This window comes from Lissotriton vulgaris, chromosome 9 (assembly GCF_964263255.1).
Source record: "Lissotriton vulgaris chromosome 9, aLisVul1.2, whole genome shotgun sequence".
In the NCBI taxonomy this organism is placed as follows: domain Eukaryota; kingdom Metazoa; phylum Chordata; class Amphibia; order Caudata; family Salamandridae; genus Lissotriton; species Lissotriton vulgaris.
In genome coordinates this window covers 429,055,462-429,082,756 of record NC_141697.1, presented here as the reverse complement: position 1 = coordinate 429,082,756, position 27,295 = coordinate 429,055,462, and the positions used below count along the sequence as shown (strand labels likewise).

Here is a 27,295-nt window from a genome sequence, read left to right as displayed (position 1 = left end):
ATGCCTACCGCTCCTTGGTCAGCCCATCCAAGGACTGAAGGTCCCTTTTCTGCCACTTACAGTTTGCCTGTGGTCTCCCTTCCCTTGAATTCAAATTCTAGTTGTCGGAACCCAACCATGGGGATCCTTTCACCCGTGAAAGTAATGGGACGTACATCTGTGGGGTGTGGTTGGTGCCCTATGGTGTCGGCAAAATCCCTGTCCCAAATCTTCCTTTTGATGATCGTGAACGGGGACCCTCAGTCTGCTACCATGGATATCTGGAGGCCCCCAATAGTCAATAAACAGGAGGGGTTTTTCCTAGCCTTGCAATCAATACCCAACACATGTTCATCAATGCACAAAATACAATCATCGTCATCATCAACCTCCCCCACTTCACAATTTGATTCATACATGACACATTTGACTGAGGTGCTGCTGGGCCTCCTTCTGCAGACTTTCCAAAAGTGTCCCACAACAATGCAAAAGGAGCATTTCACATGGAAGGCAGGACATCGCTTGTCATTGGCCACGTGCGTCTGGCTGGCTCACCTGTAGAAACAACCCTTCTTTTCAGGAGGAGGTCTAGTGAGTCCTGCGGAGTTCCTTGTGGGCCTCCTGCTATTTTTGTACCCTTCATTGGGGGCCGGTTTGTCATTGGAAACTATTTTGTCACTCACTTTGCACACAGTGGATTTTTGGCCACCACCGCACATCTTTTTGACAGTTCAGCCTTTTTGACGATCGCTATGATTTAATTAAGGGGTGTCTTCCCACTCACCCACAATTTTTCCTGTACATTAGTGTTGACAGTGTGCATTATAATTTGATCACGCACTAAATCATCACGAAGCTTGCCAAATTTGCAAATCCACTGCCAGTTTTTTGAGTGCAGCCAAATAGTTCTCTACTGTTTCCTTGTCACTTTGTTTCCGCCAATTTTTTTTTTATCTCTCTCTGGCCGTGCAAATAACAGGTTGGTAGTGACTGTTCTAAATAATCTAAAGCGTGTTGGAATACATCGTCATCATCTGCCCCTCTCATTTTTTCTACCATGCCCTCGTACACTCTCAACCCTTCCGGCCCTAGATTGTGTAATATAATTTTCTTTCTGTGTTTACTGGAGAAGGCTTCTTCCCCTTCATCTTCCAGGGCAGACAAGTAGTAGAGGAAGTAGCTCTTCCAATCAGCCCATTTCATGGCTGGCTCTCCTGTCTTTGGGAGGAAAGGCACCGGGTTTGGCAGGGAGAATGTTTGGGCACACATTGTGGCTGGTAGGAATGCTCCAGGAAGAGAAGAATTTCCAAGTTAGAAGGCGCAGCAACCAGCCGTTGGCAGCAGTGGAATTGGTTGTAGAATATCACTTGGAGACAGTCCCAGTACACCCAGTAAGGTTTATAGCAGAAGCAATGGACACTACTGCATGCCCAGGGAACAAATAAACACTGCACAGTAAAGGCTGGCAGATGGGTCGAAGGTGACTGCTAGGAATGATGCAAGTGTGCGTGTTACTGTGATACCCTGCTCAGGACACGCTGTAAGAACGACCAGCTCAGAGGCAGAGGGGCAGTCAGTGTTCGCAGGCAATACTTGTGCAGTGGTCCTGGTCTAAGTATAATGGCTGATGGACTGGCCGTGATCTCCCTGCGTGTATTCACTGTCACGCGTGCATGGAAGATGGCCGCCAGAGGCTCCCCAAAATGGCCACAGAGACGTAGCGTTCTCGTGAGGGAATGGGTGAAAAAAGAGTGCAATTTCAAAAGCGCAGATGGTGTACCTTGAAAAATGGACTCTTGGGAGGCTGAAATTGAAGCGATTCTGGAGGTATGGCCGTTTGGAGTGGTAGCTGCCAGTCCCAATGGCGCTCTCCCTCTCCGCCGACTGGAACCGTTGTGCGCCCCACATCGTGTGTAATGGGCATGTGGGTGAGACGTGCGGAGCAGGCTGAAGCGGCGGGGTTCTTCCCAACTCGTCGCCAGTCTGTAATGTATTCCGCTTCTCCGAAATGAGACACAGACCATAGTGCATAGAGTAAGTCCTGCTTCATTTCTGGAGATGGAGAGTCGTGCATACACTCCTGCCTGTGCCCTGTAACACTCTGCGTGCCCCCGCGCTATCCCATCAGGCACCACGGCTAATTACATGGTCGTCAAACAACTAGACTGCAACACCACAGTAACTTTATGGTTGGCAAAGTTTCCAGGCAGAATATTAGGGCATGCAGATGAAGCCCTTAATGGTGCGAACATCAGTACTAAGCACTGTGGCCGCAAGACCACCTTGTGTGGGAGTTGACAACATTCAAGTGTTTTGTGGTGACAGTATTTGCTTGAGGTGCTTTGGATCCCTGAATTGCATTTCTCCAACTGACCAGTAGATGCAAAGGTTATGAAGGATTTGAATACAATATTTTGATGAGCATGCTCTCAGCAGGTTTACTGGCGTGTGTTTTAGACGGGGGTCATGCCACTTCTGCAAACTGAAAAACTGAACAGTGAACTGATATGTTTCCCATTCTGACCATCCTGAGTGAGAATCATGTTGTGGGTGTGAATAACACTGTAATCCGGACTCAGAGAATTTGTTCCATCTTTTCCAAGTTATTTGGTGAAGGAGATCTAAGTTTGCCACTTGTGCTGCAAAAAACAAATTGGTTGTTTATTACTGTAAATATCAACAGACCCCATATCACCTTTCCCACCTTAGAAACTCTGCTGGCAGTCACTGCTGCTGCTCTTCAGGTGACAGCAGTGGCTACATGTCTGAATTTCTGTCCTCTGCAACTGTTTGAGATAAGGTTGCACAGCCCAGCTGTATAGTGGTACTATGTTAAAAGGGGGAGAGGGGAGTGAGGAAAAATCACAGAGAACACTGATTGCTATCTGTTTATCCCAGTCTCTGGTCCTGCAGGAGTAAAGACCGGTCCAGTGTCATTGACTCTATGCTCGGAAATATCCGGGCCCAGATTTATCAAAGGATTGCATTGCCCTTGCATAATGCAAGGGGACTCGAGCAATGGGATTCTAAGTCAGATTTATCAAGCCATACAAAGTTACCTTTCGTGGCCCTGCATTGCTTGGTAAATCTGGAGAAGCTCAGGCAGCCCAAGTCGCTGCCTTGTGTTACTCTGCGCTGGGAAGGTGTTACATGGGTGTAGTGTGGGAGTCCCGAGCACACACCCAGGCTTTTTTTCGCATTCCCAGATGTACCAAGACTAGTAAACCTGGGAATGCATTAAAATGTTATGCCTTCCCAAAAGACGTACAACAAGGAGAAATATCTTTATTTCTCCTTGTTGTTTCCTCTTTCTAAGTGTTCTGCATCCTGCAGCACACTTGGAAAGAGGAAAACGTCTCTAAGGATTGTTTTTGTAAATTCTTTTTAGAGGTCCGACACACCTGTGTCCTGCTGGTTAATACCTTTGTTAGAGTCTTTGGATTCAGAGGAAAACTTACCACTCATTTAAGGGTGGAGCTTACAGCACCTCCTAATAATTCAAATGACAACCAATGAGTTGGCCTCCAAAATTCAAAACATTTCTCTGAATAATTTCTCTGAATAAGTCACTTACGAGTAGGATTGAAGTTTCCCCAAAACATATTAAAAATGAATATGTTCCATAAAAACAGCAGCGCCAGGATTGTCTTGAGCACGGATATTCCCCCACCCAATAGGAGACCGGGGGCTGCAGCATTAAGCAACCCTCTCTCTCCTAATGTGCAGGCTGGTGCGCATTTTCGGGCTGGTCGGAAAAATTACCAGCCCAAAACCGAACATGCGCACTATTGCTGCTGCGCTTAGTGCGCTAGACTATCACCACCCTACCACCCTTTCTTGTTGTCACTGTCAATCAAACCCACCCTGAGTGCTGCCCCACCCCCTTCAGCGTCCTGAATGCCTCGGGCGTGGCCTGGTGACCTACCGGCCCAGAATTAGGTAACTTAGAACGAAGTACGAAGTTGTTTACTGTAACGATGAATGGGGCCATGTAGCATTAGTGGGGCAATGCCCCAGCGCCCCAATGGACACACCGCCAGTGGCTTTCAAAAATGCAGGAGAGTTGCCTCTCATATGCTAATTGATCAGCCTCCACTGCATGATGTCCCATGATGCCTGTTTCTTGCACTGGCACATCACTGTTCTGTTCACTGCATAGGCATAGGGTGAATATGTATGATATTTCATTTATTTGAAAATGCTCAACAATCACATGTAATGAATATTCAATAAAGTAAATTGACTGCCTGGTATAAATACATTAAAAGTAAGTTAAAAGCATACTACTAACCTGATTAATCTTTGTGCTAATTATGTTTCAGTTGTAAATTCCCAAGTTAGTTTGCCCGTGCTTAAATTGCCTACCCCTGCTATTTATCCACATATTTCCAGCTGGAAAGAAATGCTGATATTCTGCTTGGCAAATAGAAAGCTCTGTGCTTATTGCAGGTCGCAAAAAAATTGTAATTTTGCACTACCTGCAGAAAACCTCTTGCAAATAGCATGTGAGAGATGCAGTTTGTATTTGGGCAGTTAACACTGGTGCAATTAGCTGTTGATCAAACACCCCGCGTCTTGGCCGTTTGCACCTGAAGTGGATTTGGCACAAGGGTTTCAGTTCCGACTTGATTATTTTAATGTATCTGGTATAAGAAAAAGAATGCAGTTTTTAAAATTACATGCATAGATTTCTGCCATGGAGATACTTATTTTGCAATATCACATTTCAAAGAACTGTAAGCGTATTTTGTGTTTGTTATAGGAAATTTATGGGATTCTCTGATCTCCACGTGGAGATTCTGGAAGCACAAGATCCATCACTACATAGCACCTGGACTTTCAAAGCTGAGGAAAAATTCCTAAAGTGTGTAACGGTAAGTCATCAGAATATAATGATTTGTGCTAAGCAAGAACTCTCACACATTTATCAAAATCTAGATGTCTCAACTGTTACTATACTTGCAATGTGAGTTCCTAAGTCTGTTTTCTCACATGTATCAATTCAATGAGCATAATAAACCCCTGAAGAATGATCTCAACTACTATTCAAGCTCACCAATTACTAGAGCTCACCGGTATCATTTGACCACAAAGCATTAAAGCCATGAGGCTGCCGATGGCCTCACAGTAAGTGAAACCATGTGGCATTTGAGCCCAGTCACATCACAAGTTATAACATGAAACAATCTGACCACAATCATGTTTGAAATGGGGTTCCTGGTTAGATGAGTTTTACCCCTGGGCTAGGCAGGACTCACCACACTAGTAAAAGTAAGTGAAGTACACAATAAAAGTTTGCCTGTGTTCACCCTCTGGTAGCTTGGCACAGAGCAATCAGGCTTAACTAAAGAAGCTATGCGTAAAGTATATGCGCAACACACTGTAATACAGTGAAAACACCACAAAAATATTCCCCACAAAGTTAGTAAATAGTAATTCCTTTTCTCTTTAAAACAAAGCCAAAACGACAAAAATCCCAATTTACAAAAGTATAATGATAAACACAGTGTTGACATCAAACGTAATTAATAGGTTTCACTCGCACAGATCCCAGGGGGGATCGATAGATATGTCTCCTCAAAGTTTCCACATGCCACAGGATCTCTCTGGATTTCAGCCGGCCGCGATAGTGTGCAGGTCGGCTATAGGAACCTTTCGGATCCCGGGTGCACACAGTACCTTTCGCTGGCAAGGTCGTCGGCCTTGAGTTCAGGGACCTGTGTTGGTTTGCTCTTAGCGTCGTCGTTGCCCTGCCAACGGTGAGGAAAGGAAGGTTGGGCCAGGTGCGATGTGCTGCTCTTGATCCAGACTCCGCTGGCATATGTGTTGCCCTGGCAACACTTAGGTAGAGGAAAATGGCAATCGATTGCTACGCGCTGTTTCTTCATCTGGACTTCGCCTCCACTTGGAATGAAGCACAGCTTCTGGCCTCCATGGAGCCCCGATCACAGAGCTCATCTGCCGATGTGGGCAAATTCTGGTCTTGGTGCAGAGAGCACTGCTGGCAGTCTGGGTCAGAGTCACTGCCTTTGGAAGTGTCAAGTGCTCTTCTGCTTCTGAAACGGCTCTCTCTAAATCCCTTTGTAATATCCCTTCCATTTTGCGTTTGTGAAAACTGAAACTACATGTTTCTCCACGGACGCCTGCCTTAAAAGCATCCATATAACTCCCTCCGGTGCCGTTCCTTTATTATAGTAAAAGAAGTCAGTGATCCATTTTGACATATGTAATACATAATCCTCTTCTAAAAGAAGTTTTCTTTCAAAAGTCCATACCCGATTAGATCTTTTTCCTCCTTCTACCTTTAAATCCAGAATTAACGGATTGTGGTCACTTAGAATTCTTGGCAATCTATCTATATTAACCCTTGACATTAAATTACTAGAAATTAAAAAATAATCAAGCCTAACACAAACTTGGTGTGGTGCAGAATAATAAGTATACCCTTTCTGTTGTGGTCTAGTGATACCCCAAACATCATTCAAATTGTTACTACACAGGAGGTCAACAAGTGCCTTATGGACTCTTTTCTTACGGCCCTTATAGCTTCCAGTTTGACCAGTTCCTAACCCATCTGCCCCATTGATATTAAGATCTCCTCCTATAATAATCTGTGGGGGCCAAGCAGCTAACTCAGAGTCTATATACTGTAGCACCTCCGGGTCGTCCTGTGTAGATCCATAAATGGACACCATCGTTGTCCAAACCCCATCTATCTCAATCTCTACCATGGCCCATCTTCCCCACTTGTCCTCTAGTTTTCTCCCTATTTTCCAGTTTCTACTCCTTGACAGAATAGCGACTCCTCTATTTTTAGCCCCTTGTTTGGAACTAACTATGAGTTGGAATCCCATCTGGTTCAAGAAGGACTCTTGGGTACTCATTATATGCGTTTCTTGCAGGAAAATGAAATCCACATTCATCTGGCGTAATCGTACTCCTATCTTATTTCTCTTTTGAACATCGTTCAGACCGCACACATTCCATGTTGTAAACCTAAGTGCCATTACTAAATTTCACAAAACTTTTGACTGCCTGATCACTTAACATTATCTTGACATACTTTATCTTCAATCCGCCTAAAACACTCAATACATGCAACTTAGAATTGATAATAGAATTGATAATCCCTTACTTGACATCATGCCACTGAAACACTTTTTCCATCACACGCCCATCATTGCTTCTACAAATTACAATATCCTTGTGCCCTGCCCCTAAGTTCTCCCTCCCCCACCCCAGACGCCCCACCCTCGTGAACCCTCCCCCCCTACAGGCAAATAGGTCCATAAGACCTATGTCTGGCTGACGTTTGCCACTGGGTTGTCTCACCCTCCCCTCCCTGATTTCCTTTAACTATATACATTGCTCAGAATGCTCATTGGCATAGACATAGCCCTAATCATTTTCTTACTGCTTTTCCTTTTTCCCTTTCCCCCCCCCCGCCGTGATTCATAACTTTTAGCAGTAATTTCCGGGTTTTACACTTTTTTTTTTTTTTTCTTTTTTTATACAATCAGGCTGCTCCTGATGTATCATTTCTCATTTTCCTTTTTATGCTTATTGCTTAGCAGAGTATACTACTTTTTACTTTTTACGAGGTATATTTTGGACAGGACCAACTTGTGTATCTTGAACCTCCAAAGATCCACGTGCAGGCTTTTGGCGACCTCTATTCTCTCTTAAGTAAGAAAGATATTCTTGCGCCATAATTTCAGAATGGAAAACTCTAAAACTACCTTCAAAGCCGACCTTCAGACGTGCCGGAAATAAAAGATAAGCCTCATAGCCTATATTATGAAACGGAGTAATAAGCTGTCTCATCCGCCACCTTCTTTCCACGGTGGTGTGACAGAAATCGGGGCGGGTGAAGAACTCAATTCCTTTATGAGAGCGTTTAGCCTGTGGTTTTGCCTTATTGATTAATTCTTCGCGCAAAAGAAAGTTACCAACATAAATCAATATTGCCCGTGGCTTGCCCTGCAAGTTCTTTCGTGTCAACGGGAATCGGTGCGCTCTTTGAATCTCATGTTCCCAATCCCATGAGACCAACTCAGGGAATGCACCTTTCAACAAATCAATAACAAATGCTCTAACATCCCCCGCCTCTTTCCCCTCTTCAATTCCAATTAATCTGATATTATTTCGCCTTTGTCTGTTCTCAAAGTCCTCTAGCTTCCAGAGCATATCTGCAGTTGTCTTGTCTTTATCATCGCCAGCATCTTTCATTTTAACAAAGTCATCCTCCAGTTTGCTTGTTCTGACCTCAAGCTCGGATACTCTCCCGACCATATCCTCATACATTTTGTTGACCTTTTGCAGGGAGGATTGTATCTTCCTATTTGCACGCCTGGCCCTTCTACTTGATCTGTGACTCTCAGTGCGCGCCTCAGTTTGGATTTGTTTTAGTGTTGTAAACAAAAGTTCAAAATTGGCGGCGCCCCTTCCAGGGTCCCCCTCTGCTCCATGAGGAGTAGATCCCTGAGCCCTTATTTCCGTGTTCACAGATGCCCCAGTGTGAACTGTTCCTTGCTCTGCGATGTTATCCCAGACTAGCTTTTTTACAACTGGTTTCACTTGTCTTCTGCGAGGTACTTTAGATTCATTCCTGCGGGTTGTATTGCCTGCTTTCCCCGTGTATGCAGAGTCATTATCTTTTGACTTTCTGAGTTCCTCTCTTAAACTTTTTTTTAGCTTTGGTCTTGCCACCCTTTGTACTGTCTCATGTGCCACTGAGTCAGTGTCGCTATCCGAGATGGTCGATACATTCCCGTGACCAGATATGTCAGTTTCTGAACCTGAACTTGCTATGGAATCTGAATCACCCAATACTGACTCTGCACTAGAGGATTCTGCAGTGCTTGTCTCACTTCCATCTAACTCTTCCTCATCTCCTTCATTGTCTGCTTCATCATTTCCAGTAAAAAAGATGTCTTCACCAGGAGATGCCATAGATGGATCTGGGATGTTTTGCACATGTTTGATGTTGCTAACAGTCATGCTTGTATCCACTGACATATTTAAATTTAATTCATCCAATACCTCATGTGCTTGAATTCGTGCCTCTTTCCTCTTATCCTGCACAATTTGCACAATTTGTGTTCCTTCATTGTTCCCACAGAGGGCTAAGATCATGCCTTCACTCTCAAGGCTACCCTCTGCCCCAGAGTCTCTATTATGAAATTGGAGTGGAGGCAGCGCTGCTGCGTGGTTATCTCCTACCTTCTTTGTTGTTAACTCGATTTCAGGTTCGGTTTCGAGTTCCTGGCCCTTTAAGACGACAGGCCCGCCTCCTGCTGCAAACACTGAAGAGGCAGCCACATCCTCTGCTTCTGTAACCTCGCTTCCTGTGGGAGGCGTTGCCAGGTAGCCTGCAAGCTCAGTGTGCAGCGCGTCCACGTCCACGTTAACTTCTTGATCAGCCGCCTCGGAGCTCTGAAACTGCACATGGCCCAGCTTGCTTCCACACATAACTGCCAGCGTGGGAATGAAAGACGCCAGCTGTCCAGCCGTTACATCCGACGAAACTGTCACCGCCTCTCCAGGCACAGGTAGGAATGACTCCACTATCGTGGTCTGCCGTAAGGCAGGTTCTCTCCCCAACGCCTCCAGCAGCTTTGGGTCTGTGGCTCCCTTGCCAAGACCCCTACCAGATTGGGCGCTTTCCGTTTTGGTTGCTTTTGCCAGCTCCCTTTCTCTCAGTTTGCGTGCTTTTGCTTCCTTCGCCTCTTTCGCAGCCTCCCGCCTCAGCTGCGCTTTGCTCCTCGACTTTACTCTCAGGTTAGCCGCTGAGGATCCAGGACCCTCTTCAGAGCCTTCTTCATCGGAGGGGGGTAAATCCCTGCTTTTGTTGTTTAAACGATAGATCTTAGGCGCCATAGCAGCAGAGTAAAAAAGACGGCCTGCCTGAAATGTCCTTGAGATTAGAGCTGTAAAGGACTCGAAAATATGTTTGCCTTTTCTCAGGCTTCTGTCCTGAGTCAGATCCTTAACAATCGTTGGCCAGTGTAACAAGTTCACAAACATCTCCTCGAGTGTTGCTTCAGTACACAGCGGGATACATACGAAATGAGCAGTATAAAAGTCTAAGCGAGCATTCTTTCACACTTCATTGAAACACCATCAGGAGAGGGGTAGAGTGAGGCTTCCCCCTACGGCGTCTCGGCAGCCATCTTGCCCCTCCGCGTGTCGCAAGTTGATAATTGCCTTATTAGAGGTGACCCAGTAGAACAATATCTGATAGATTTACTAAAAGCCAAAAGTGAGGCAGAAGGGGATTTGGCAAAAAAAGCGGCAGTACTTTATACAACCCGTAGGGAAAGATGTTATGAATATAACGAAAAAGTTGGGCATGTTCTGGCTATGCGTACTAGGCAGATAGCGGCAGCGGGCACGGTGAGACAAATTAGAGATGAAAATGGTAATATACAAACGGGTCCTGAAGAAATCAGGGAAGTATTTAGGAAATTTTACCAGACCCTCTATGACCATCGATATCCTTGTAGTAGTGAAGAGATTAGTGACTACCTGGAGAATATACCAAACGAGACGGTAACAGACGAAGATGCAGATAGATTAGAAACCCAGATAGAAATGGAAGAGGTCAAAGAAGCCATGGGCAAACTCCCCTCTGGTAAGGCTGCCGGCCCCGATCAGATACCTCTAGAATTTTATAAAACTTTCTGGGGGGTACTTGCACAAGAGTTAACTAGAGTGTTTCAATCTGCACAGCTTGGGCAGTCTATACCAAAGTCATGGGGGGGTGCAGACATTGTCTTGATTCTTAAGAAGGGCAAGCCGGAGGAGGAGCCTGGGTCTTTTCGCCCCATTACATTAATGAATAATGATACTAAAATATATTCTAAGATATTGGCAGTGAGATTTGCAGAAGTAATCAGCTCATTAGTTTACCACACCCAACATGGCTTTATTCCTGGTAGGGGAACAACCCATCATACTAGGAAGGTAATAACACTATTGGATGCCGCCGAAGTCAGAGGGGACCCGATGGCAGTCATTCTTCTGGATGCTGAAAAGGCGTTCGATCGGGTCTCCTGGGACTATTTGTGGTATACGTTGGCTAGAGCTGGCTTTAGGGGTGGGTTTATTAAAGCACTTCAAACCTTATATAAAGAACCGGTCGCGGCCCTAAGAGTCAATGGGGGGACTACTGGCCAATTCTATATTAAAAGAGGCACACGGCAGGGGTGCCCATGCTCCCCATTACTTTTTGCCATGTATATGGATCCACTGATCCGCAAATTAGAGCTCTGTCCAGAAATATCTCCATTGCCGACATTACTGGGGCCATGTAAGATCTTGGCTTATGCTGATGATGTGGCGGTGATAACACCAAACCCCACAGAGGCAACTGTGTATATAGAAGAAGAGGCCCGCAGATTCGGTCGCGTATCCGGGTATGCCCTAAATGTCTCCAAGACTCAGATAATTAAAAACTCGACGACTTCATGTGATGATAATCGTGTGGTACAGGCAGGGACTTATCTTGGAATCAAAATAATTGCTGATTTAAACAATTTGGTGGAAAATAACATTGCCCCAATAATTAGCAAAGTAAAGAAGGATTTGGATCGGTATGAAAATTTACACCTATCGCTAGTGGGCCGGGTTAATATTATTAAAATGATGATATTGCCAAAATTTTTGTATATATTTAGGGCTATCCCTCTTTTATTTGAAAACAAGTGGTTTAATATATGTGAACAAATGATCAATCGTTTCGTATGGGCTAAGGGCAAGACGCGCAGAGCACTGAGGTATATGTCTCTACCACGGGAACGTGGTGGCTGGTCCCTACCAGACCTAAAAGTGTATTACTGGGCCGCCGCATTCCAAAATATGTTGGGATTGGTAGGGGGGGCTGATACAGATGGCTGGGATACAGCAGGATCACTTGCAATTTATGGTTTGACTCTAGGTAAAAATGCGGAAAATATATTTTTAAGATTTACGGAGGAAAGTTACTATAAACGAACACGGTTCAAGATCCTAATGGCTGCTCATAATGTTTGGAAGGGAATAGCTAAAAAGATTGGATTTGGGAAATATAATTTTTACACTAGACTTAAAAATAACCCCTCACTTTCGGGTATGGTTTTCTCGGGAGCTGTATTCCAAGGCTGGGAGTCGCGTGGGATAAGAAAGATTGGAGATATTTTGGGCCCCCAAGGTATTTTACAATTTGTTGAGCTACAGGATCGATATACCCTAGATACAAAACATTTTTTTAAGTATCTTCAAATAAGGAGTTGTCTAATAAACAGGAAAGGAGGACCTATAGGGTTCAATAGAAATATATTATTGGATATTATAGAAATAGGCTCGGATTGCACTATAAAGAGGTGTTACTGTGAATTGACAGCGTTAAAGAAAGATGATATGGAGAAATGGATAAATAGGTGGTCTGTAGATTTGGATATAAGTTGGGATATTTTTTCAGAATCATTAGAGTTGGGAAGGAAATTGTTGTGTTCATCTTCATTACAGGCTCAACATTATAAGACCTTATTCCATCTCTACTACACTCCTGGAAAAATTGCTCAATGGGGGGGTACTACGGGAACCACCTGCTTTAGATGTGGGAGTCTAGGGGCGGATCTTACACATATTTTTGCACTCTGCCCACATCTGAATAATATAAAACGGGATATTGAGCAGTTTTTACAGAATGTACTATTAACAACAATAGAACTAAGTCCAGCTGTCATGCTATTAGGAGTCAATCCTGAGACTCATGGGGGTAATGAAAAGTTCCTATTCGTAGCTACAGCTATCCTCAGACTATTAGTCGCCTCGGCATGGTTGGATCCTAACCCTCCAACCTATCATCAATGGCTGGGGAAGTTATTATCTATCCAAAAGCTAGAATCAGCTATCTATGCGAGAAGGGGGAGAAACGGTAAGAAACTAGGTTTAGCAATATGGGAGCCGCTTGTCTACTGGAAACAGGGTCCCGATTAGTGATCATCAGGGGGGGGTTCGAAATTGAGAATTTTGTATGTAGAAGTTTGTGTATATTTGGCGTATAAGATTTGTTTTGAGAAAACCATATATGAATTGATATTATTTTTTTTTTGAGCATAATATTCTGTATAAATCCCAATATCTACTTATGTTTTTTTTGTATTGTAATGAATGTTATTGTGCCCTGCTCTCATCTCGGGGGGGAAAAAAGGGGGAAAAAAAACTTCAATAAAAATATTTAAAAAAAAAAAAAGGAAGTGTCAAGTGCTGATCTTTGCAAGGCTCAGCTGCTGGACTCATGGATGACAAAGTCCGTAGCTGTGTAGATGAAGATGAAGTCTTTGATCGCCCTGAGACTTATGTGAACAGGTGGCAAGCTAACAATGATTTTAAGCTACTTAAGTTACTTCTAGAGGTTGGAGCGATAAGGCTCAGTCCATCTCACTAGCCATCAAGAGGCAGCTGGCAGCAGGACAACACAGAAAAGAAAGTAGCAAAATGTCAGTCCCTCCGACAGCACAGCACAGCAGAGCAATCAGCAGTCAGCAGGTTAACAAAGCAAAGCGGTTAGCAGAGTGACAGTTCCTCTTGCAGCCCAGCTCCTCGTCCGGGCAGTGTTTCCTCAGGACCCAAAAGTGAGAAGTGTACATACTGTCAGAGGTCCAGTACTTATACCCATTTTAGCCTTTGAAGTAGGGCAACTTCAGAGAAAGGCCTTTGTGGTGCACAAGACCCTGCCCTGGTTCCAGGCTCACACGAGAGGGGTATACAGTCCTTTGTGAGGGGACAGGACCTAACTCTTTCAGGTAAAAGTGTCAGCCCCTCCCTCACATCCTGCTCAGGCAGACCCATCAACATGCAGATGACCACTCAGGTACACCTATCCTTCCATTTTGTGTGTCTGTCTAGAAGGAATGCAGGAAGCCAGCTGCCACCCAGCCCCCACGTATATTCTAGAGACAGATAGAAAGCACTAAAGGTTTTAAGTAAGAAAATGCCATCTCTTTAAAAGTTAAATAAGAAAATATGCCTACAAGGGATTCATTTGAAAATTGATTAATCTGTGATCTCTGTTATCAATGTATGTGAGAATTGTTTGTTTGTGAACCCCTGTTCTTTGCATTTTGATATAAACTAAATCATTATTGATACACCTGGCAATTGTAATTTACTTACTGAACAAATAAAGTCTTGATTCAATTAATTTGTGGTTTCATGTGTTGACATTCTATATAGAATATATTGAGTTAGAAAATACTTTTCAAATGAATCCCTTGTAGGCATCTTTTCCTGTTTAACTTTATTACCCAAGCCCACAAGGGTATATTGGTGTGCCCTAATTTACTGAAATATCTTTCTAAAAGGGGCATTTTCAGACCCGCAATTTAAAAACCAACTTCACTAAAAGACGTGTTTTTAAATTGTAAGCCCAGAAACACCAAACTTACTTTTCCTATCTTTTCCCCATTGAAAGTTACACTTGTGAAAGGTTACACGGCAACTCCAATGTTACTGTATGGCAGAGATAGTCCTTGCAGTAGTGAAATACGATGTTAAGAGTATTTCATTACCAGGACATGTAAAACTTAAAGGAACATGTCCTACTTTGTAAGCACACTGCACCTTGCCCATGGGCTGTCCAGGACCTAATCTAGGGGTGATCTATATGTAATAAAAGGAAAGGTTTAAGCCTGGCAAGAAGCTGAACCTGCCATGTCGAAATGGCAGTTTAAAATTGCACACACAGGCTCTGCAGTGGCATCCCTGAGACAAGGTTAAAGGGATACTCAGGTGGGTGGCACAATCAGTGCTTCAAGCACACTAGTAGCAGTTGATTTATAGGCTCTGAGCACAGGTAGTGCACTTTACTAGCGAATTAAAAGTAAACCAAATATGCCAATCATGGATAAACCAATTGTCACCACATTTTAGGTACAGAGCACATGCATTTTAGCACTGGTCAGCAGTGTCTTAAAACCAACAAATAAGAGGTCAGAAAAAGAGGAGGAGAAAGTCAAAATGTTTTGGGTAACCCTGCAAAAAGGCACATTTCCAACACATCAAATCAAAGGAAGCAGGGCAAGAAACTCCAAAATAGGCATACAACTAATAATTAACTTTAAATAATCACAGAGTTATAAAGTCTACTTATTTATAGGGATCACAACTGAGAAGCCTCCAGACTTATAAAGAATGGCCATGCTGCCTGAGTTGAGAGGATTTGGGAAATCAACTAAAGCAACTAAAGACATGGTTGTTCCCTGCCTAATCCCCCCCCCTCCTCCGGAGAGTTCTGCAACTACAGCGCCGAGACACCCCAGGGTATTTGCGCGCTCTAAAAATCGCCAGAAAGAAAGAAAGAAAGAAAAAATCTGAAATTCTCTCCCACAGGCAGAATATATGAGTCAAAGACACTTTTGATTATTGCAGCACCAGGGTGACACCGTCAGACACATGACAATATGTTGGATTAACCTTATGTTGAGCTTCAAAGACAAAAGGATGTAGCTAATTAGGATACTTGTACCAACAATAGGGGGAGAGGAGAAGTGGTGGTCGTTCCTTCTGCTTTACCTCCGCCAAGCTCTGGAACACACTCATCCTCCACCTCTGATCAGAACCAAATCTCCTTCCCTTCCGTAAACTTCTGAAAACTTGTTTTTTTCAAAACCCCTCCTATTAAGCTGTCGTGACCTGTCTATCTCTCGTCTAGCGCTGGGACGCCTTTGGGTAGCCATGCACTCTACAAATATCCATAACATAACATAACAATGATCATATAACAGCACCTGCTGAGTTTCAGTCTATGCTTTTTGCAACCTTCCTAAGTCCTCTTCCCAGCTCAGTAGGAGAAGGCAACAATCCTTTGTGACTGATAGCCGGGCCACCATATCTTGAGGCGACCAAAGGGTCTCTAAATGAATTATATTAGTTTAACTTAAGTCAAGTAAATCTTTATTCGAATTTATGAACAAATTCATAAAAGATGCATAACTATAAAAAAAAGTGTGAAACACTTCCAAAAGGCATATTACAATACATTTCATACATTAAAAACACGACACAGTATAAATAATGTAAAATACTAAAATCATAAAATGTACTACTTTATTGATACATATGTGGAAGAATATCAGGTAAAAATATACAGCCACATGCATCAAGCTAAAAACCGGTCGCAAACGGGCAGATTCTCAGAATCTGCCCATTTGCGACGGGTATTTTTGCATTTGGGATGCATCATCCCAAATGCAAAAATCACAATTTAAGGAATCTCCAAATTGAGATTCCTTAAATTGTGATTGCATTCAAGGAATCCTAAATTGAGATTCCTTAAATGCAATGCATCAAAGAAAAAAAAATTGTGATTTCGCTAATAGGAGTAGCAAATTACCATGAAGTTGAACTTCATGGTAATTTGCAAAAACTTTGAAAAATTCACTTTTGTGCATTTTTCAAAGTTTCATGTTGCACACACACACATGCCCATATGTGCACAGATCAATTTCAGGGGTGCAACAGGGTGTCCTTCTGACACACTGGCACCCTTGAAATTGCGTTCTCAATTTGCGATTCTCTAATTGAGAATCGCAAATTGAGAATGTCTTCCCATTCATTCCTACGGGCCTCTAGGCCCATAGGAATGAATGGGGAGGTATTCCTTAATTGCGCTTCGCAATTTGCGAGTGGCAATTTCGGAATGTTTAGAAATCGCTATTTTTTAAGCGATTTCTACATGCATAGGCTTTTGCGATTCCTTAATTGTGATCCCTTAAAAATCGCAATTAAGGAATCGCAAAAGCCAACATTGATGCATGTGCCTTATAGTCCTACTATCTATTCATTTTCGTCATATCTGAGATCATCTAGGAAAATCAACTGTTTTCTTCTGCATAAAGCCATTTTAATAAAAGCACAATGGCAAAGCACATATGGACATTTGGTAATTGCTTAAGATAAGTAAATGCCACCTCATAATAAAATATGCCCTGGGACAAGAAAAGTGGGCGAAGTAAACGCTTTCTGATATCACTGTAAAATTTGCTAAAAAGTCTAATGTGCAGAGTTGAATGTATTACATTACCATCGCACTGGCATCTAGGTAGGTTTTGCAGCCATGAATCAGTTCTTGGGAAAACCACTAAAAATGAATTGTCTTGGCGTGTAATCTAGTGAGCAGAAATCTCTCATACATATTCTTTTCTCTAACCAGATATTCTTGTATCCCTTGTACCCTATATCCTAGGAGATATCTGGTAACTGCTGTTTTGGACTTTTCTTGATACTCTCTTTGGGGATTCCTTTTATTCAAAAGGATAGGTTTAATTTATTTTTTACTACATTTCAGTATGCCATGTGGCTCCAAGGGATTCAGGTTTCCCCCTAGTTCATGGAATATGGATCTCACATTTTTTAGCCAGGGGACTTTCTTCAGAACGATCCAGACCTAAACAATCCTTGATAACCTCCCTAGAAAACGTAGTGCCCTCCTTTGACCAAATGCCACACCATTTTTTCAAAATTCTTAATTGAATGGCCTCTTCAGTATATTCTATACCCAATTCTAAATGCACTGTTGAAGTAGAAGTTGAGCTGGGCACACCCTAGAGTCTTCGTAAAAAATAATTTTCTCCACCCGAAAGTGGTGAGCCATACAGAGCTACTGGTAAACATTTACTCCAGTACAACTTCATCATTTCTCTCAATGGTTTATTCACTATTTTCTTAAATACGGCAGAAATGGCTGTAATAAAATTTAATTTAGCTACCTCCGTATGAGAAGACCAGTTACTTTTTTGAGAAAATGTTATACGTACATATTTAAAAGTTTTCACCTCTGTTAGTTTATGTCCCTGTACATTGAAGCATTTCCTGGGTCTCTTCTTATTCCCGCAAGACATGATTTAATTTAAGGGCTCTGTTTTCCATAATTAACAAAGTAATGGATGAGCTGTTCTAGACCATTCGCAGTCCTAGAAATCATTATTGCGTATTCCACTTAAAGCAAAATAAGGGTTGGGCGTGTGCCTACCCTAGGGGCATCTGCATTAACTTCTTGCAAAGAAAGAACCACGCCATTAATATACAAAGAAAATAAAAGAAGAACAAGCACACAATTCTGCCTAATCCCCTGGGTCACCCGGAACTTCTCAGTGAATTCTCCATTTCTACCAAAACGCACGGAAGGTGTTAACTTAGCATATAATCTGTAAAGGAAGCAAACAATGTCGTTAAGGACACCCATCTCCAATAATAATTGTCAAAGTTTGGCATGGTTAACAAGATTGAAGGCCCTCGATAAATCAGCACAACAAAAATATATATATATGCTGCTCTCACAGTGCCTACTTCCTTTCTGAAGCCAAATTGTATATCTGCGATTATCCCATATTCATGGGCCCAAGCTTCCAGCCTTGCCAATATCACTCTGCCCATTAACTCCAAAGAGGAATTACTGAAGAGTGTCACTCTGGGTATGTCTTTGTGTATTTTGTATGTGTCTGTGTTCTACAGGTATTAAGCTGTGAAGTCACAGTGTGGCGTGGACTGGCCCCTAGCCCTGAAGAAGTTGCAGATAAAGAGTAATAGGCAATGAAACATGTTGGCTTCATATATGTTGAAACGAAGCTCGACAGTAGCTATTTGTTTTCTAATGTGAGCAGACACCCAGCAACGAATAAAGTTGACTATAGTGCTAAGAGGTGCCTAGCTCGTTTTTAGAGGGCTAGAACAGTCAATGTGGGGATTGTAGCTCAGGGGTCAGGTTTTGATAGGTAGTTGTAGATTGTTTCACTATTCAGTTGAACACATTACCTGCGCATTTATTTTTTAGTGGGAAGGCGCCGATGATGATAAGTGGAACACACAGATGAATACTTGTCAGCAGTTCCCTGGTGGTTGTTTCCGTGAGGTCCCTTACTGTTTGTATAATTTGTGTGTGCTTGTGTTTTTAATTATCGCCTTGCCTCACACTCATTGAGCTTCGCTACCTTCCCTCGCTGATCGTTCCTCTGCACAGCTGATTAGGTGCTGTAGCGGGGACCGGTGAGTTCCGATGCCATCTTGAGGGTACTCTGGGGTTGCCGGTGCAGTTTCTAGGCCACTCCCCCCTCTGGCAAGTTCTTCTGGCGTGACTCTCGCGCTGCGAGCACGATTGACAATAGCTCGCACACCTCCTGAGGTGGAAGCCGGGAGCACCGATAATCTGCTAATTTTAAATTTACTTGTTTGTATAATTTGTGTGTGTTCGTGTTTTTAATTATCGCCTTGCATCACACTCATTGAGCGTCACTACCTTCCCTCGCTGATCGTTCCTCCGCACAGCCGATTAGGTGCTGTAGCGGGGACCGGCGAGTTCCGATGCCATCTTGAGGGTACTCTGGGGTTGCCGGTGCAGTTTCTCGGCCACTCCCCCCTCTGGCAAGTACTTCTGGCGTGACTCTCGCGCTGCACGCATGATTGACAATAGCTCGCACACCTCCTGAGGTGGAAGCCGGGAGCACCGATAATCTGCTAATTTTAAATTTACTTGTTTGTATAATTTGTGTGTGTTCGTGTTTTTTAATTATCGCCTTGCCTCACACTAATTGAGCGTCACTACCTTTCCTCGCTGGCCGTTCCTCCGCACAGCCGATTAGGTGCTATAGCGGGGACCGGTGAGTTCCGATGCCATCTTGAGGGTACTCTGGGGTTGCCGGTGCAGTTTCTCGGCCACTCCCACCTCTGGCCATCATATTATGACATCTCCTTCCTGTCCGCGCAGCGGCTGCACGCAGCGGCCGCACGCAGCGGCCGCGCGCAGGGGGCGCGTCGAAGGCGCGCCAAAGGCAAGCCCGTTTGCGCCCGTCCGCGACCGGTCGGGAGCCGGGGCCACAGACCCTGCTCCTTTTTTGATTTACTCCCCCGCACAGCTCCTCGCTTACCAAGGTGACTGGGGCCTTAGCCCTCCCATGCTCGAACGCATCCATGGTTTTGGCATTTTTGCCCCTAATCCCCCCCCCTGCGGTTTTACCTCCCAAGCCTCAGTTGGTTGCCCTTTCTGTTCCTTCTCCCCTCCCCCTCTCCTGTCCGCCTGTTGTGGCCTCGGCCTACCTCCTTAATACCCGCTCGGCGGCCAGGCACCATCTGGAACTCTTTAACCTTCTGGATACTGAGACACCTGATTTTTTGTTCCTCACGTAAACTTGGTTTTCTGCAGATTCATTGCCCGATGTTTTATCAGCACTCCCCGACTTCTATTATTCCCTCCGTGCCGACCGCCCCGACGGGAAAGCCGGTGGAGGAGTGGCTATGATCATCCGGTCGAATCTCCAGTTCCAGCCCCTTTCTTATTCTTCCATTTTGAATGTGGACTTTATAGTTGCCCGTTCGGTCAACCTCTCGGTTCCTCTTACTGTTGTCCTCTTTTACCGTCCCCCTCTTATTATGTCTTACTTTGTGCTAGCTCTACAGGAACTTTTGGCCACCCTCGTGGTCAACAATTCCTCAGTTCTTTTATTGGGTGATTTCAAATATTTGCCTGGAGACCCTAGGGAAGATCAGACATCTAAAGACTTTTCTGATACCCTTCGCTGTCTTAACTTGATTTCTCATATTCATGCCCCTACCCACGTGCATGGTCACACTCTCAACCAGATCTGGTCAGCTAGTCGGACCATTCTTTCTCCTATTATCCTTCCTTGCACCTGGTCGGACCATTCGCTAATCTCCTTTTCCATCGATCTTGGAGCTATTGACAAGCCCTCCCTGCCTAAGAACGTCTCGGCCCGGAACTGGAATCGGGTGGACCTTAATACTCTCTGTTCTTCCTTGGTGACCTCTTCCCCCGACCTATCTGACCTTCCCCATGACCTCCAAGTGGACGCCGTTAACAGCTGGCTGTCCACCTCCTGCGACCTGGTCGCTCCCCTCAGGCGGGTCAGGTCTTGCCACCTCTATCAAGCTAACAAATGCTTATCCAGTGATCTTAAAACTCTCAAACTGGCTCTTAGACAGTCAGAGTGTCAGTGGAGGCACAATTACTGTCCCCCTCTGAGGGCTCGATATACGTCTCTTCTTTACAACTATAAGAAAGCTATTCTCTTAGCCAAAACGGAATACTTTACTGGTAAGATCATATCGGCGGCTAATAAATCCAAGGAGATCTTCTCCATCGTCCACAATTTAGCTGCATCCGACAGAGCTAATCCCAATCCTGTCCCCTCCCAAGCTCTTTGCCATTCTCTTAACAATTTTTTCCTTGAGAAAATCGCCAATATCAAACGAAACATTCCTCTGTCTTCCTCTCCCATTCCCTCTTCTTTCTCCCCCCCACTGTTTCCTTCCCTTGACCATTTTTCACCTATTTCCAAGGAATCCTTCCTTGCTCTGCTCAGAAAGGTCAAGTCAGGCTCCCCCGCCGACTGTGGCCCGGCACATATCCTGAGGGAGTTGTTTTCTGGTTGCCCTGACCCTCCCCTGTCCCTTCTTAACGCTTCCATCTCCCAGGGCACAGTTCCGGCCTCTCTCAAATCGGCTACAGTCATCCCCATTTTAAAAAAACCCGGTACTGACCCCACTCTCCCTGCCAATTTCAGGCCTATATCTTTGCTCCCCTACCTAGGCAAGATTCTGGAGAGCCATCTTACTTCCTGTCTCTCGGCTTACATCGAGGACAACCATCTATTGGTCTCCCACCAAGCGGGCTTTCGTCTGACCCATTCGACATAATCTGTAGTCCTTTCTGTCCTGGACGAGCTGAAGAGCAAGGTAGATTGTAACTTTCCCCAAGCCTTGGTGCTTCTTGATCTGTCTGCTGCTTTCGACACGGTCGACCATTCCATTCTTCTCGACCGTGTCAGAGCAGCTGGCATCCGGGGGACCGCTCTCACTTGGCTCGCCTCATTTCTTCAAGGCCGGACGCAGGCGGTCCAAAATTCGGGCTTTACGGCTCATACCCGCTTGGTGCCCTGTGGGGTCCCCCAAGGTTCTTCCCGTTCCCCTCTTCTTTTCAATCTTTATATTTACCCTCTCATTGTTTCTTTGCTTAACATGGAGGTCTCTGTATTTCATTATGCGGACGATCTCCAACTTGTTTTTGATCTCTCTTCTTCCCCAGATTCCGTCCTTAAATTTCAAACTACACTTATCTTTATTTCTGATTGGATGAATCAAAATCATCTTAAACTTAATCCGGACAAAACAGAGTTGGTCCTGACTGGCGGCCCTACCAGCCCCTGAACCCCCGCCTTCTGGCCCTCCACCTTTGGTTCTCCCCTGGTTCCTTCTGCTTCAGTTAAAACCTTGGGAATCAAAATCAGCTAGGACCTCACCATGGGTCCTCAGATTAGCTCTGTTGTCTCGTCCTGCTTTCTGTCCCTTAGAATTATTCGTTAGATTTACCGTTTTTTTTCCCTTGATGCCCTTAAACTTATTGTTTTGGCAATGATTCTCTCCCGTTTGGACTACGGGAACTGCCTGTACGTGGGCATTCCTGCCTACGAACTGCGGCGCCTCCAGTCCATTCAGAATCAGGCCGCTCGTCTCATCTACCGGCTACCTAAGTTCCATCACATCACCCCCCTACTCAAGTCCCTTCATTGGCTCCCCATCTTGCAGAGAACTCTCTTCAAGATGGGCTGCATGGTCTTTATGGCCCGTTCCCGTACGGCCCCAGTTTACATGAACTCCATGATCACCCCCTATCTTCCTTGCTGTAACCTCCGTTCTTCAGCCCAGGCTCTCATCAGTGTCCCCCGCTTTCGAAAGTCCAGAGTGGGTGGCACTAGGTTCTCAACTCTTGCCCCCCGCTTCTGGAATAGTCTCCCTTTGACCATCAGGTCTATTACCGTATACCTGCACTTTCGTAAAGCACTCAAAACCCATCTGTTTGCCCAAGCTTTTTCCCTACAGTAATTTCCTGGTGCTTCCCCCTTCCCCGTCTGTCAATCCTTCAGCGCCAGGAAACCGCTTGGTAGCAGAGCGCTTTACAAATCCTTTCAACTTTCAACTTTGTCCCTTCCCACTTTTTTCACACACTTTTTTCGCAACACTTTTTCAGTTGAGAGGGTCTTTGGAGTGGGTGTTGGAGACACAGACACAGCATTTTAGGAAGGATATAGGAACACTCTGTTAGTACTGCAGAGGCATCGCGTACTATAAGTTTCTACGCCAAGAAAGGAGGCAGGTGATGTTCGAGACATCCTATCAGATATAGAGCAAGTTTGTTTTATAAATAGATGTGAGTGGAGGGTATCCTGCGCCTTTTTCCCTCTGAGCTCCTGTTTGCAATGGCAGAGTAAAAAGCAGACTTACGTACCTTGACCCGTAGACTACGACCTAAAACACGGCCAAATCAAAAAGCTAGATTAACAACTATTCACATGTCATGTATAATTAGATACATAGAAATTTCCAACAGCTATGGCTGGCCCACATGGAGCGACCAGTTGCACTACTGCTGAAACTGTTATATCCAAAAACTGCCATGAGGCATTAAGGGCTAGATGTAGGTAGGAAAGATTTACCGATTTTAAATTACCGAATTTTACCGATTCGGTAATTTAAAATCGGTAAATCAATGAGTCCGATATGTAGGTATTCCAGATGTGCTGGAATACCGAATCGGATGAATTCGGTATTTACCGATTCGGTAAATACCGAATCGGTAATGCCCATTCATTCCTATGGGCTTTGAAGCCCATAGGAATGAATGGGCATTACCGATTCGGTATTTACCGAATCGGTAAATACCGAATTTCACAAGGGTGCAGGGGGTGTCACTTTGACACCCTCTGGCACCCCCAAAACAGGCACGGGTGCCATGTGGCAGGCATACCTGCCCTAAGGGCAGGTCTGCCTGTCACATGGCATAGGTGTGCATGCACACATGTGCATGCACACCGGAATCGGTATTTTACCATCAAATTGGATGTGATGGTAAAATACAGATTCGTTAAGGCTCCTGGGACTCTGAAGAGTCCCACCTACATATGGGTGGCTCCGAATCGGTAAATTTACCGATTTTTTATTTTACCGAATCGGTAAAATTACTGATTCGGTAATTTTACCGATTCGGTAAAATAATGCCCCCTACATGCCAAATCTTGTATACCAGTCGGTAACGGCCGAAAATACCGATTTTCGGCCGTTACCGACCGACCTACATCTGGCCCCAAATCTCTTTAGGCCCCCCACCCGTGTTGCATATGCCTCCTAAAACATTTTAGTCCTAAGCATTTTATTGAACCACTCTTGGTATATTGGAACCCTTGATGTTTTCCAGTTCTATAGAATCAATGAGCGAGCAATTAAAGAAGCTATCGATATAAACATCTGTCCCCACTTGCCAATACCTGAACCCTGACTCTTGCTAACAAACCCAAAAAGTGCCACACTAGCCTCCGGGTCCAAATTAATCTGGAAACCATGATTAAGAGCAGAGAAAACCTTCCCCCAAAATCATTCCCATATTTGGCAAGTGAAAAAATATGCAACCAGCCTCCCATCCCCTGTTGCTGACATCAATTTAGCAATCATCCTCTGCCGGGTACATTCTGTGGAGGGCAGTGGGGGTATAATAAGACATCCAACGAGATAGGATGTACATCCTCTTAAAATTCTCTGTCCTTAAAGCCATATGACTTAATAGCGATATAGACTGCCAATCCACCTCCGAGAGTGTGCATTGCATGGACAGGCTGATTTTTTCTAAAAAACGTTTCACCTGGTGCCTGCCCCCTGATCTAGTGTAATCTATACCAGTTTACAATTCCCCTGAGGTTCGACCTTAAAAGTGAGTGTATGGCAAGGTGGGAGTTTAAACTGAATTCTGAGCAGTTATTCTTCAAAAACATGGGTGATATATCTTCTGGAACCCCAGGAAAACAACTTGAACTGATCACCACTTAGAGCATGCAATTCTTACCATATAATGCATTTACCCCTCAACAAGAAGTGTTCCAATTCTTTAAAACCACTAGCATTCTAAACTCTTAAGTGACTAGGTGGTATTATCAAGCCAGCATATTTTCATCCCTGTATTGTAAGACACTCAAAGCCTAATGAAATCCCTTTAGATAGTTACAGTGATTTGAGTCTGGCGCCATTCTCCTGTAAAACCTTGTATCTTGTTTTCTTTGGGACTTTAGCTGTCTTAATAAAAAACGGCAGCTGAGATCCAACATCCGGAGTAATTTTGCCTATAGAAAAATAATTGACCTTCCTCATTCCATCTATTGATCTTGCTAGAGCATCTAAAAAAGATGCTTCATAAAATGTCTGCACATGGGGTAGGAGCCCACCCTGACTAGTATCTAGTTGAAGTACAGGGGGGTTTACCCTAGTAGCATTCTTATTTCACCCTAGGCCCCTGAAAATAGATTCCACTTCCATGAAATAGCTCCTATACATTCAAAAAAGAAATAGCAGCCGATGTAAAATAGACATTTTAATAAGGGTTAGTCTACCAACTAATGTAAGGGGAAGAAGCACCCATCTTTCCAACAAGCCTTTGATCTTCAGCATTATCACATAGTTTAATTGATAGAACTGGGAGTAATTATTCGTTACGAAGATACCCAGCTAGGAGATTGGACTTTGAGAGCAGGCCTGCTGCTGAAGAGAAGTAGGGAGATTGCTAACTGAAGTGTTGAAAAGTAGTAGTTCAATTTTATTCTGGTTGATTTTGTATTCCTAATCCTTTTAAACTGCTCAAACTCATCCAGTACCCTTTGAATAGTCTGCTTCTCTGGCCTAAAATATAGGATAATGTAATCTGCAAACATTTTTAATTTAGCCACCCCCATTACGGGGGCCTCAATCCCCTCATTCTCCTGAATCCTAACTGCCAGTAGCTCTATAAAAAAAAAAATAACATTGGGGACAGAGGAGACCCCAATGCGTTCCCCTGTTTATATCTACTACCCCTGCAAGAATGGAATTCACAAAAATCTTTGCTTGTGCTCCTTGATAGGGATTCCCAGTTAACCGTGTTAATTGCTTTCTCTGCATCAACCATTTTTACAGCTGCACGAGTCTGGTTAGCAACAAAGTAGTCTAGCGCATGTATTAGGAAGCCTGTATTAACTGAAATCACTTGACCACCCACAAACCCTGTCCAGTCATTATGTATTAATTCCTGGATTGCCGGAGTGATCGAATAGCCCATATTTTAATTAAAGCTTATAATCCGTTTTCAATCAGCTAATGGAATGGTATTAGTTGACAACACCTGGCCGTGAACTCCATAAGAGGCGAGGACATTTCCTCCCCCTCTTTAACAAAATTAATTAACTCCATCCAAAAGGGTATAAGTTCACTTGAGAATGCTCTAAACAAAATTCAACTGGAAATCCATCATTGCCACATGCCTTCCCACTAGGCGTTGTGGCAAGAGGTTCCTGAACCTCTATCGCTGGTACATTAGAGGCTATTCTTTGCACCTGGGAATTTGCCAACTTCAGAAACCTGATGCGCTGAAAGAATTGGGATATACTGGCCTGCGAGATCCTATATTTACTTTAATACAAGATCTTTTAATGCTGGAAAAAACTTGGGACATTCAGCCTTATCAAGAACCAATTCCCCAATACCTGGCTTCTGTAGCTCCCTTACGAATACCTGCATTGACCATGCAAGACATTTCCTGATAATCTGGTACTCCTCATATACCTGCTACTGGAAAGCCCTTGAGCTATTGATTTGCTCCATAATGAAGAATTCTCTCAAGTCATTCTTGGCTTTACCCTGATGGTTCTCGGTGGGGAGTTGTTGATCCTCAGACCTATTCTTTGTCTAAAAGGCTGTATCTGCTGCTGATTGAAGCACAGCTATCCACTCTGCACACATTTTGGATTGTGAGCTTTGTAAGCAATAATCTACCCCCAAACAGTAGGTTTAAAGGCTTCGCAGACTGAAAACAATGATGCAGAACCCCTATTCAAATGGTAAAAAATCCTAAATGAATGTTATGTTATGTTATGTTATGTTATTATATTTTTGTATAGCGCAAATCACCACTGGTCTCTAAGCGCTTTCACAGAAAAAGTACACAACACACTGCAACTGGAGGGCCATCCGGAACCAAACAGACGGTTAGAGTATTGGAGTTATATTTTTAAACAAGTGGGTCTTTAACTCCTTTCTGAAAGACAGTAACGCGGGCTCCCCTTGCAAGGGTGCAGGTAGCTCGTTCCAGATTTGCGGAAGGAGGACCGACAGAGCTCTACCACCCTTAGATTTAAGATTAAATCATGGTTGAGTTAGTTTACATGCTTTGCCAGAGCGCAAGGCTCTCCCCGGGGTGTACTTCCTCAGACGATCTTTAATGAAATTAGGGGCTTCTCCATAGATG

At 44.0% G+C, this 27,295-nt stretch overlaps 1 protein-coding gene across 1 annotated transcript in view; it reads left to right on the top strand.

Moving 5' to 3' along the window:
• Nucleotides 1-27,295, top strand: part of LOC147690227 (exocyst complex component 3-like) — a 378,556-nt gene that overhangs the window by 192,946 nt on the left and 158,315 nt on the right. The window contains exon 3 of the mRNA XM_086936655.1: nucleotides 4,742-4,853. Coding sequence (XP_086792781.1) covers nucleotides 4,742-4,853 — 112 coding nt within the window. The remainder of the gene's footprint in view (nucleotides 1-4,741; nucleotides 4,854-27,295) is intronic.